This window comes from Gambusia affinis, linkage group LG12, assembly GCF_019740435.1.
Source record: "Gambusia affinis linkage group LG12, SWU_Gaff_1.0, whole genome shotgun sequence".
Lineage (NCBI taxonomy): Eukaryota > Metazoa > Chordata > Actinopteri > Cyprinodontiformes > Poeciliidae > Gambusia > Gambusia affinis.
In genome coordinates this window covers 20,229,154-20,242,506 of record NC_057879.1, presented here as the reverse complement: position 1 = coordinate 20,242,506, position 13,353 = coordinate 20,229,154, and the positions used below count along the sequence as shown (strand labels likewise).

Below are 13,353 nucleotides of genomic sequence, written 5' to 3'. Positions count from 1 at the left end.
TGTTTGGTTACTAAGCAACATCTTGTGAAGTAACTTGTGGTTATGTAGCAACAATCTATTGAGTTCAAGGTTTTGCCAATTGCCTCATAGCTGCTTAAATAAACAATGTCATTGAGTGAAAACTGCAGCATAAAACAAGAACGTTATGCCACTAGTTTGGAGGTATTTCACAGACTTAAAATAATAAACCAATAAACAATTATTATTGTTTATTGGTTTATTAACCAATAAAAAATGCTTGTACCGTGTTATGTTTTTCAGCCATGTCATCCAGCCCTATGTGCAGCTGTAGTTCTAGCAAAAAGTGATTCTAGAAAGAACTGACACATAATTTTCCAGTTATGTGTTGGTTTATCACATAAAATCCAAATAAAGCAAGCTGTGGACAAGTTTAAAAGGTCTAAACATTTGTAGAAGTACTGTATCTCCATTTAGTCAGTGGTTCATGACTTTATACATGACGTCACAGGAGAGTTTCTTTATGTTGAGCTCTGTTTCACTTGTATTCAGCTGGCCAAATTGCCCAGAGATGGGTCGTCACCCTCTGCTGTTCCGAGTTAACTAGCTCCAAAGGTTATGTACAGATCCAGTCTGATCCTGAGCCGCCTCCATTGATCGAGTCTTCTACATCCTCCCTGCTTTTACTCTCCTCTCTCAACAGGTCCCAGCACTCATCGCTGCCCCAACACTCCAAGTTAGTCTGTTTTCTCACCTACAGCATACTTCCCACACATGCAGTCTTTTTCTTCTTCACTCGCTCGCTCCTGAACCCATTCCCCTGACGCAATCCTGACAGACATCACAAGCTTACAAGCTTGTTGCCTCTGGCACTCCAAGGATGCGCCAATGGCCTTCCACTGGCTGTGAACTTTCCCACATCACCTTTATGATGCGGCAGCAGAGGCCTGCATGGCTTCATGGATAGTTGAGCAGTGCGGACAGTTGCACTTGTTGTACATTAGCCTTGTTATCAATGGCTTCACCCTCCATTTAACCAAAAACGTAGCCATAAAAGACGCGCACAGTCACGCACAAACTGATGGTAATGCGCTCAGTGGCCCCTTGGTGAGATAAGATTAAATTTGCGTAATGGGTCGGGCCTCATCTTGTAAAGTGGCCATTAGCCATTACCATTAATGCAATAAAAAGCTTGCAAAGGTCTGTCACCTGAAAGCCTGACCCTTGACCTCACAGATGCGCGCAGCTAAAGACCCTTTTAAAGTGTCTGCACTGTGTGAGGTTAACAATAATCCGTGGTTTAACCTCAGCGGTTGTCCATGTGTTGTATTCAATTAAATATACGCATAATGTACAGAATGCCTGTCAGAGGTTTACATACAGCCATCATCAATCAGCTTGAAGGTCATTTATATATTCCAAGGTTTTATGCAGCTCTTCTTTTAAGGATGATATCACAAATCTATTCAATGAACAGGCAAAACAAGTTTTAATTTATTGAGGTTTTCTCTAATTCGGAAATATACATAGGCATATAAATTTACACTGGATTGTTACTGATGGAGTTCACTTTTCAATAGGATTTTCAGTCATTCTAGATGCTTAATTTTATCCATCTTTTTTTCATTCCACAACAGTTCTTGTGAGGTTTGGGTTGTTCTCTTATTTGAGCGCTAGCATAAGTTCAAACTTGTGAACCCAATTTCTGTTATTAAAATTAATCAAAGTTGTATCATCATCCTGAAAAAGAGCTGTCCAGATTTTGTCAGTTAAAGCCCAAAATTTGGTAATATCCATGCCGGAGATGAGTGCATGCAAATGTAAGGCCTGAACTGCGAGTTCCTATAAGTGCCTCTCCAAGTTCAGAAGCACAGGAGGAATTTGTGTCGGTAGATTAGCAATAAATCATCCAATAACCCAACGATGAGGAAGCTAGAGAGCAGCAGGGGGGTTATTTGAAATTAATCCAGCCCAAGCGCTCCAGGCGGGGCCGAAAGACAGCCTATTGTAAGGAAAGGGATTTCAAAGAAATGAGTTTTGGCTGGTGACCAGTCAGTTTCTTCCCTTTTCATGGTACGGAGTGACAGTGTGTCTGATCTGTAGAGGCTTGTGGGTTCCTGCTGCGCCTCCACCACCACCTCTACCACCGGCTGGAGAGATGTCTGCCTCACGCTTCCTCCGAGAAGCATGCTTACCCACTCCACTCATATGCATCTCCGTGCCAGTCCCACTTCTGTCCCCCTTGTTTGGCATGACGACATCACCAAAATGTCACCAGCCTGTTTTTCTGTCTCCTCATGCGTTGTTGAAGATCTTGCACTCTCCTCACCGTCACAGCCACCTCATGGTCCCACCGGCAGCCTCACTCACCTTGCGGTCCGACCGTTTGTTTCTGTGCAGGTTGGATGCCATTTCTCACTCTTCCTCTCTCTGCTCCTTCCTCCAGGAATGAGGGAACACCCACCAATTCCTGTCATTGACCTGGCTGACCACATAGAGAGACTTAAGGCCAACGACGGCCTCCGCTTCTCCCAGGAGTATGAGGTAAGAGCAAAGCTTTCCTGATTCCTCCTCTTTCAAGTATATAAATGGGTTTCCTTGTACGATCAGCGAAGAACCTTTTTTTTTTTCCTTTTTGATCTCATATGCATGTATTCTAATGGGTTATGGGAGACTTCTTACATAGACGTTCTTCAGTCATTTTCACAACTCTATTACCAAACCCACTAGGAAACCAACACTTATATTAAATGCTGCGAGATGCTTTTTCACAAACCTAGCAGGTGGCAAGTCGCTTAAGCAATCTGTGTTCGTCTTGCTGCATCCCAGAAGAATGGGGATTTTTCTGAGAGGGGTGGGGAGGAGTGCAGGAGGTCTCTCTGCTGCAACTCGGTGAGGGATTATCTGTCGTCAGTGTTCTTCTTCACCAGAAAGAATTTAAAAAAAGAAGAAGAAGAAGAAGAGGGGGGAGGGAGCAAATTTGCATTTAAAGTGGTACATAGTTACTTTGGGGTTCTGAGCATGGCTAGATGAAGAAGAGAGGCATCCTTGAATACAGAAAAACACGATTTGTCTTTTATTTATTTGCTCCGATTGTTGGATCTGTCTGCTCTAATCAGGGCTGCTCAAATGTTGGTTCCAACAAGGCGGTCGGAAAGGTTGTGGATCTTGGCTTTTATCTAGAAGCTCGTGTTCTTCCCTATGTCACTGCTAGTGACCAATGTTTCTACGTCTAGAAAAGTTGTGCTGCAGTCTAATGTTTCTAGGAATAACATTAACAGCATTGGCCACAATTATTGGTATTATTGAAGTAAATTTGTGTTTTATTGCAATAGCATAAGCTAATTGGAAAACATAGGTAAAATCCAGACTTTAATTTAAGTACACTTGCGCTCATACCTTTGTCACGCTACTAATACTCATTTAAAAATAAAGCAGACAAAATCTGGTCTCTAGCTAAGCCAGTTAGCCGCAGATGCTTTGGACGAGGGGAAAAACTCAGAGGTGGGATCGCTGCATCTTTCACGTTAGGATGGGCATTTATTGTGTTGTTTATCATTTACCATGCAAGATTTCTACAAGAATTTTTATTTATCGTCATGATAAATTTGAGTTATAGATATTACTTTAAAAAATAAAATAAATACCAATATTATTAGATGACAATCTTTGTTTATTCTGATCCAGGAGAACACTGAATACCACATTTTGATTCCAAAACACATGCACAGCCACAAAAAGCTAGAAATATGCTACAGATATTTTCTGTCGCAGTAATTTCCAACAAAATGCTGAAAGGTTTTCAAATTCACACTTTGTTTTTTCGTTGATTAGCATTTCATCTCACAAATGCCCAGTTCTCTTTCAAGAAAGGCTTTTCCTGCCTTTTGGTCTAAAGAAGGTAGCACTACTATAAAGCTGTTAAACATGTTTTCACAAAGGTTAAGTAAGAAATTAATTTGTCAAGTTGCCCAAATCACCCCAAAACTGTTGCTACGGTTGAAGCTAACAAATCTAATGAGGTTGACTTGTTCAGCTGAACATCAAAGGTTTCCTAAATGTGTAAAGAAATAGTTTTTCTTACTTTTTTTGCATCACTGTAAATATGCTGTCTGCCAACAGTAACTTAGAATCTTGTCCTTGCTTAAACACTCAAGCAGGATTGCAAAAGGCTAATGACTAATTATCATCCAAAACAGGGCATGTGGCCAAATTTGTTTGTCTCCGCTGGTCAAGTTGTGTAAAAAGAGTTAAAATATTGCAGTAACACAAAATTATGCAAAATTAAAACTTTAATATAAAATCTAATAATAATGTGACTTAATTTATTCATTGGCCAAAAAATTCCAACAAAAAAACTAATTATTAAGTAAGTCCCTGTTTTGTTTTGTTTTTAAATAAAAGTAATTTAAGAAAATTTCCATTTAGAAAACTTGCTGTAGGTCATTATTTAGGCTTTTATCACAATGATAATGGTTTTGAAATGGTTCACAAAATCAACTGCCATCCTGGTGTCCAGTTCTAAAACTCATAGAAAACTTTTATTTTGAGCTGAAAAGAGGAGAACATAAATTCAAACCTGGTTGTACAAAGTATTGACAGCAGTGAAACCAATAAACAATCATTTCAAAACAAGGGATTTGTAGCACACGTTACTAAAACTGATATTGTTTAATTAAGAACTCTAAAATTGGTTCTGTGGTCACTTTGCTGTCATAATTTGTTGTTTTTGAATTCCAGTGGAAATTCATTTTGTTTCTGTAGCGCCAATTAACAGTAAGCTATCATCTCAAAGCACTTTACAAGAAAAACATCCAATAATATGAAAGAAACCAAAGCAAACACCAAACTCTAATTGGTTTAATGTGGATAATGTGGGACAAACTATGCAAAAAGTATTTAGACCAAGTACATTTTTAATTCTAATGTATATTTCTCCCCCTTTTCTCTTTCATTCTTGTGATCTGCTGTAAAATTAACAGCCAGCTAGAGAGGTTCTTAGGCCGTGGTAAACCGCTGCACTCAATTAACCGGTTTATGTGTTGCCTCTCCAGGCCGTCACCCTCCCGGCCCGTTGAGTTAGTTTAAATGAACCTAACCACAGAAAGGAGCCTGAATAAGTGCGGGCAATCAGCCCGGCTCTCATCCCGTCGCTGCAAAAAGGGAAGACCCCCTCCGTGGCCCAGCAGATGGCCCTTCGTCTCCATGCCAGCCGAGGCGCCGTGGCAGAACTCTGGCGCTTTGTCACCGTCACGTTCGCCGGCTGCTCCCATCGAGCCATACCCTAAGGCGCAAAATTTGTAGAGGCTTCACCACTTCCTCTCCCCCGACACTTTAGGCAGCCTGACACTTGGTTTCCGTGGCGCCGACTCCAGTCCGCAACACGCTGAGCAATGAACACGCTGGGTAATGAGCAGAATTTGTCAATCAGGCATGGTGCAAGTTCCCAGTCAGTCTCTTTTAGTTTGCCATGAGCAACTTCACGCCGTAGTCGTCATCGAGCCGTCATTACGTTCCTTTAAAAGTATTTCCAGTTTTTTACTGGGAGCACCTTAGGCATCTGCTCCTCACCTTTTCTACCCAACTTGTTTGCTAGTTGTCAACCTCTCTTGTGTGCCCGGCTGTCTCCACCAAGCTCTCAAATGAGTGTGACACATTTTGACAGCAAATGAAATCTTTTTCTTCACGGTGCCGAGCACAGGCACAGAAATTGCCAATGCTGAGCTCATCAGCAGCAACGGGTCTCGACCCCCGCCACTCACACGGCTGAGTGATTTGTAGATGTGACGAAGGATTTGTAGCGTATGAACTCTTCACATTTTATATGTTAACGTAGACGTTGACTTCAGAAGGAATGAAGCAGTTTTCAGGGCATGTTGCTACATTTGTTGCTGCAATTTTAATACAAACGTTAACAGAGAGAAGCTGACTACCTTTGATTAGTAAAATAGCTGAAAGTGCAAGTTCATCTTTATAAATAAACAGAAATATTTCCCTCAATTTAAAAAGGAACCTTTGTGTATTACACAGATTTGTTAAGCACAGTGTAATATATTTCAAGTAATTTCAGTTCATTTTTCATGTCACAACTTACAGCGAATGAAAATTCACAGCAAAAAAATTCTTTTAGTGGGAAATATTTCTGGCTGGAGTGTTGTATGTAAGCAAACTGATGGAAAGTTGAGTGGAAAGAAAAGCAGAGAAGGCTGCAGACTTAAGTCAGTTGTGGGTTGTGAAGCAAAGCATGAATGGTTGAAATCTAAGACATGAGAGTTCAATTTCAGCTTCTTTTCAATGTTTATTTGCCTTTGGGCAAGGCACTTGGGTCCCCAAGTTGCTTGCCGAGTACTGCTGTATGATTATGTGGTGCTTCTAGAGACATCAGCAATATATTAACGTGGGGAAAAAAGGGCTTCAGTTATTCCCATTGCTTATGCACCATTTTTTCTACCATAGTTTTTCTTTCCACTCAACTTTCCATGAATATGTTTGAATACGTCGCTCTCGGCATGCAGCCAGCTTCTTTAGCAGTCCTTTAATGGCTTATGGTCCATCTAGAGGGTTTCAGCCACTGTCTGCTGGACCTGTCATGTCAGCAGTCTTCCCCATGATCCTTAGACCAGAACATGGTCATAACATAACTATTAAGTGTTAAAAGCCCATTTTATTGGTCTTATATAACATCATAATTTTCTGGCAATGTGAGTTTTAGGGTTTTAGAAGCTATAAGGCACAATAAAGAGAGAAAATATATCACTCCGAGTGGAATGACTCTAAATGATAGGAATTTTACTTTTTTGTATTGAAATACTGAACAAATGTGCCTTTCAGTGGTATTATAATTCAAAGATAGGCACCTCTGAGGTTAATGTGATCAAACCCAGATCTTTTTACATCGAGTTCACCTGTTCTCCCAGCATGCATAGGATATGATTTTGCAATATTTTACTCCTGCGTCGTTCAAAGCTGTTGTAGCTGCTGCTGCGGGTTTTGCTGTGAAAACACCAGACAAAGTTGTGGTGTGAGGAGGAAGAGTTGGGATCGATGCTGCATAGCGAGAGACATTGTGACATTATCCAACAAGGGATGGGAGGCCATCACATATCTCCCCAGGATCAATAAGTATGCAGTCCACCGTCCCTCTTTTGCAGGAGTCAAATGACACAAGGAGAGAATTGCCTGAAACGGGAGAACGGGCGGAACAACAATACATGGAAGGCGACAGAAATGGAAAGATTAGATGAGAAGAAGCAATGAAATTGTTAGATTTCAGGCTGCTGGTGATGGCCTTTTTGGAATCGATTTAAATCAGCACAATTGGAGGTTTCTCTTCATTAACATGCATCAGTAACATCAAATGTCAAGCAAGCCTTTAACCTGATAATCCAGGAGCAGCAGCTGCAGGATAAGCTGCATTATGTCAGTTTTTTCCAGCTAGATGATGAATCTTCAGAGACATGTTGAGCGTAAACAGTATTTTCTGGTAAAAAGGTTTTTGCAGTCCGGAGCTCACCTCTGCTAGCTGAGCGACAGCAGAGCAATTTTCCCTCCATTTCTCTGCCGACGTAAAACTTAAGTATCCTTTTGTGCTTCTGCCCCCCTTCCCACCTCTCTGTCTCTTTCTCATCGTCATTCTATCTCTGTCTCCCTGCTGTTTGCTTTCTGCTCCTCTTTCTCCTGTCCTCGCTCAGTCCATCGATCCGGGCCAGCAGTTTACCTGGGAAAACTCCAACATGGAAGTGAACAAGCCAAAGAATCGCTATGCAAACGTCATCGCTTACGACCACTCCAGAGTGGTCCTCACCTCTGTGGATGGTAAGAGCTCGTGGAGGCACTTAACCCCTCACCGGTTGCTGTTGAGCGAGGAGGTTGTTTATTTAGACTCTACTTCATGTGCGTTAAGAGGTATTTCAGTCTGATTTCTCGTAACTTTTTTTGTTATATTGGCACTTTTTCCATCTTTGCTGCAGCTGTTCCAGGCAGCGACTACATCAACGGCAACTACATCGACGGCTACAGGAAGCAGAATGCCTACATCGCCACTCAGGGGCCTCTGCCGGAGACGCTTAGCGACTTCTGGAGAATGGTGTGGGAGCAGAGGTCCAACACCATCGTCATGATGACCAGACTGGAGGAGAAGTCGAGGGTAAGGAGAAGCACCGTAAAGAGCACTTCATTGTTCAGTTATGCACTGACTGGTTAGAGGTTTAATTTTAGCCAATTAAACAAAATGCTCACCAGTTCACATTATCAAGTAGTTTAGGTGACACTTTTATCCATAAACAGCAATCTGCCTTTGTATTACAACAAGAAAGCAGATCTTAACCCTACACCGCAAAAATACAAAATCTCATTTATTATTATAAATATTTAGTTTAGTCTATTTTTAGTTTAATTTCTAAAAAAACCTAAAAACTAAACTAAAAAACTACATTTTTTTAGTTTAATTTCTAGACCAAATATCTTAGCACACTTGAAATAAGCTAAAGCTAGCTTAGAAGTAACTTTTCACCAAGATATGTGTTCTTCATATTGCTGAAAAAGCACTGGTTCCCCTGCAGATTATTTCAGTTGTAGCATAGAAAAAATGTCTTCTTATGAGTGAAATAATCTGCCAGAAGAACCAGTACTTTTTCAGCAAGGTTAAAGAATTAATAACTTAAAATTAGTTTTTATATCTTGTTGAAAAGTTACTAGTTTGTTATTTTTGTCTTATTTACTACAATATTTGCTCTAGAAACTAGACACAATATACATGGTAAGATTTTGTGTTTTTGCAGTGTTCTGCCATTTTTACTCTGACATTCCTAAATAAAATCCAGAGTTGCCAATTGCCTCCAAAAGTCATGCAGCATGTTGACATTAAAGTGGAGGAATCCTTTAAGTTTAAAGGATGCATTAGTTGCATTGTAAACATCAGCCGATATTATGTCAAGTAGCATTTCCTTTTGAATATTTAGCAGGAAAAAAGTACCATTACTGAACTGGGGGGTAGACTGCAGTCTACTGTAAGCAAAACTTCCCTTGAGTTTTTGAAATTTCAGTCTGTAAAGGAACTGAACTTCATAACAGAAAATTTGTATGAAGTCTGGATTTGAAACTAGAGGGAAAGCCCAACAGAACAGGTTGTTCCCCAGAGTACCTGAAAGCTTTCCAGCCATATTGGTATACACTAACTCAGCTCTGCAGAGGGACTCTTAACACCTGAGAAAGTTTGCAGGCACACAGACACCCGGTCCCTTTTTAAGGCTGGATTTGTCAACCAGATCAAAGTCAGCAGAACTTCAAAGTCCACTTTGTCTGGTCGGTGTCGCTCCTCAGTCTTCTGTATAAAATCTCATTGAATGTGAAGAAATGTTGAGCTGCAGCTCTGAACTGCTGCTGCTCCATTCTCTCTCCTGTTTGTTTGTTTGCCACTTATGAAGGTAGAGATGCAACTTTGCACATGAGAGCAACACCCTCTACTGAACGGAAGAACATTTTCAGCCAAATTACAGCGCGCACAACACATTGTAGTTATTTTTAGACTTTCATTATAGCACCAGCTCCGTCGTTATTTAGAAACGGCTCCAGGAGTTCGACTCTGGATTGCCGCCTGTTTATTTTTGTAACACTACACCGAAGGCGTCGCAGAGTCTCGTTTGTGTTGCTCTTTCTGAATTTGGCCCTCCGAAGTCGAAGAGCTCTAATCAGATTTCTAAAGTTGAAGCTTAAAGAGGATTGTGGCTCCACAGCGTTAAACACATCCCCGCCTAATAAGAGCAAAAAACAAATGAGTGCATGACAACTTGAGATTTCAAACCGGAATGGATTTAATTAATTACCATTGGAAAATAATGCTCACCAATTCCTTGGGGGAAAAACAGACAGCGTGAAGTCCTGCCAGTACATGGTGCTTTATTAGTGTGTGCACAGCCCCCTAATGAAGGAGTCCCCAGAGCAGGAAAAGAAAAAAAAACTGCAAGTAACAAAAAATGTACCGGTAAATGAAAAAAGCTTGTTTTGAAAAGCTCTAGATGTGGGTTTCCAGGAGAGTATCATCACCTGGAGTTCGTCTCCTCCTCGTCTAGACAGAGGAAAGTAATTGTTTTGTCAAAGTAGAAACCTAAATTGTTTCCCATCCTCCTAAAAAAAATCCATCATCTGTTTTAATTCAGCGCTATCAGTGCAATCAATCATTTAGGTAAATTATGACCACACTCCAGCTCCGCGGAGCAGAGCTCATTTTATTTGGACCTTGGAGGATATCTTCGGGGCGGATGTGTTTGATTAGAAGATTTTTATTACACACTGGCTTCATGGTGAGCACACAGGCGGATTCACAAATGCCTTTCTATATATGAAGTGTGTCTGAAAGGCAATTTACAGACAGACTGTCTCTCTTTGATCCCAGGATTAGTCAAATTTAAACAAACATGAGACAAGTCCTGCATATTTTAGATGTTTCTGCTCCAAAACAACTAAACCAAATGAGTTTCATCATCTTCTCTGGCAATTTAGGTCCAAATCTCCCACAATGCAATACTTGAATTACATGTCAAACAAATATATTTATATTGTAAGTAAAACTGAAAGCACATATATGAGATAAACATTATTCTATCAATAATTCTCTAAATTTTTAAATTATATTTTGAATACATAATTAAAATGAATAAAAATAGATAGAATTTGAATTCATTGTATATTTGCATTTATTTTATTGAATTGATTTATTGTTCTGTGCTGTATTAAAGTCAAAATATGCCAAAATTTGTGTATTTAAATACATAAATAACTCTTAAACTATTTCTAGATGTTAAAATTTCACAAGAATAAAAATGAATCCAATAAATAAATTAATATTAGAATCTAAAGAATTTAATACAAGAATAACATTGGCAATTATCTAACTACATTTTGTTTTTAAAAAATACTCAAAATGTAACGTAGCTTCACATTTACCTGAGAACTCATTAAATTGACATATTTTAATGGTTGTAAACATATTTATTAATAAATTTAAATTCCTACATATGTACTATTTATTGAATTATACCACTTTTACAGGAAGGAAATATCTAAATATTATACAATAAATAATTTTAAAATATGATCTGTGCTATGAGAAAGAGAAAAATATAAAATGTTTCAGTCACAAAATAAGGATAGGAATAATTTTTCTACACCAAACAAAAACTAAAAGTCATTTTGAAAATAGTCATCTGATTCCTTTCCAAAATACATGACTGTGGCTAATTCCAGTTTCAAACAGATGTTGCAAAAAGCCATATTGTTCAGCTTTTTAATACATTATTTAGATCGTGTTACTCTGTAAACAGCTGTGCCTATGAATCACAATTAAAGTCGTCACTCTAATGAAGAGAAAATGTTTAGTGAAATAACAATTAAATGTTTGTTGCGAGCCTTAAAGACTTTCCAGAGTGAAACCGCCAACACTGTGCCAACAGCCGATTAGGCTGATTAAATTCCATCGGCACAGAAAACATTACTTAATAAGTGGAACCATCTTAACAAATCACATTGCAAATAAACAGTGTTCGGAAAGTAGCTAATAAAATTAAACGTATTATGATTTCATAACGAGACAGGCAGCTGCGTTCTTAGTTCTTTTTATTTTTGTTGTAGCTTATGTCACTTCTGGTGCCTTCCACTCCTGCTAAAGTTCTGTTTTTACCGCATGAAGGCTTGTTTTGGTCTTTTTAGTGATTCTACTCACAGTAAATATGATCTTTTTCAGGTGAGTCAATATTTTTGTAGTAATTTACAGATGTTCTCTTGTCTTTCCCATTTTGAACAGTGGCTATGTAAATATGTACAAGTTTAGACGAGCTGCATGTCTTTGCAGTCAAGTTTAAAGATCTGCTTCATGCCCCATAAAAAAAGAAAAGCATAGATTACTAATTAAAAATCTCTTGATCACCTGATTAAAATTAAAGAAAGGTTGGATTTTTCTACATTTTTCAGTCAAGTTCTTTAACTGAAGTCAAAAAAAAATATTATGTTAAGGGTGGAAATAAACAGAAAAAGTTCAGTGTTATCCATTGTTTGACATCACAATGTTAACAAAAATTTGTTTGCACAGCTACCAGAGGAGATGTTTATTTTTCAGCTTTCTTTCCATAAATTACTCATAGTTTGCTCACTTCTCTGTGCAAAAAATGCCCTCGGACGCATACTGTGAGCGAATGAGTCAACCCTCCAGCGACCAGCAAGACTTAATGCTTTATGCCAAATATTGCTGGAGCTGAACAAATACGATGCGATCTGACAGCAGGCAGATTCTGGCTTCCTCTTGCACCGTCATTACAAGAGAGTAAAACTTTAAAAGGTCAGGGGTTGAAATCAGACCAGAGGTACAAGCCACTGTGAGTGTGTGTAGATCAAAGGTCTGCAGCTTCTGCAAAAGGCAGAGAAGAAGAGTTCAAAGCAAAGGTATACGATGGCGCAGCCTGAGTGTGTCAGTATGAGCGAGTGCATGCCACCGAACCTCAGACAACACAGAGATATTCATTACAGAGGTGACTGCCAATCCATATGTTTGTGGTGCAAGCAGTTCCCCATCACTCAATTGAGTTTCTCTCCTGCGAGCGCCTCCTCCGCCTCTGAATGGGAGCTGTCTCCAGGGGAGGTGAAATGTGAGCAGAAGAATTTTAGCACATTTTGTTTGTCAATTTGTAGCAGCTCGCCGAGGCAGCCAAAGTGCCTCCAAATGTCAGCTCAGCTCCGTAGCGTCGATGCGATTAGTTCACCCCGCGGCACATCCCTTTCCTCGCGCCGCGTCCCAATCAATGCTTTCTACATTCTAGTCCCTGCAGTTGTGGCATTAAAAGCTTTCTGATTTATTTATGTTTTTTTGCTTTTTTTGTTCCTGCAGCTGTTTATAATGACTCCTTATTCTAACAGATTTACAAGTGTTTCCTGTTTTCGTAGCTACTTGTAAAGAACGCCTTGAACACTGGGAATTGTGACTGCTACTTATGCTACAAAAACATGAAACATCGTGGAAACATCTTAGTGCACCTGGAATAAGACAAAGCTAAATTATAAGAAACCTTTCAGCTAGTAGCTTGTTTTAAGTCAATAATCCTTTAAAATTGATGAAAAAGTGCTCGTCCCATTGGCAGATTATTTCACTTATAACAAGACATTTATCCCATGCTATGAGTGAAATAATCTGCCATTAAAACTGGTACGTTTTCACCAATATTAAGGAATTATTGGCTTAAAGCCTGCTGACGTGTTTCTTGTAAGTTAATTTTTGTCTTATTGGAAGTGTATGAGCATATTTGCAGTAGAAACTAGCAAATTCTTGGTAAGATTTAATTGTTTTTTGTTGTAAAAACAACAAAAAACAAGGAATAAACAAGGAATGGTTTCGTATTGAAAACATCC

General features: G+C 39.3%; 1 protein-coding gene across 19 annotated transcripts in view; it reads left to right on the top strand.

Moving 5' to 3' along the window:
* Nucleotides 1-13,353, top strand: part of LOC122841847 (receptor-type tyrosine-protein phosphatase F-like) — a 239,707-nt gene that overhangs the window by 205,693 nt on the left and 20,661 nt on the right. For 14 of the 19 annotated variants that reach the window (XM_044135465.1, XM_044135464.1, XM_044135463.1 and 11 more), the window contains 4 exons: nt 662-694; nt 2,405-2,502; nt 7,650-7,773; nt 7,929-8,104. In XM_044135465.1, the coding sequence (XP_043991400.1) occupies nt 662-694; nt 2,405-2,502; nt 7,650-7,773; nt 7,929-8,104 (431 nt within the window). The remainder of the gene's footprint in view (nt 1-661; nt 695-2,404; nt 2,503-7,649; nt 7,774-7,928; nt 8,105-13,353) is intronic. The other 5 variants (XM_044135480.1, XM_044135478.1, XM_044135477.1 and 2 more) reach the window with 1 other exon arrangement.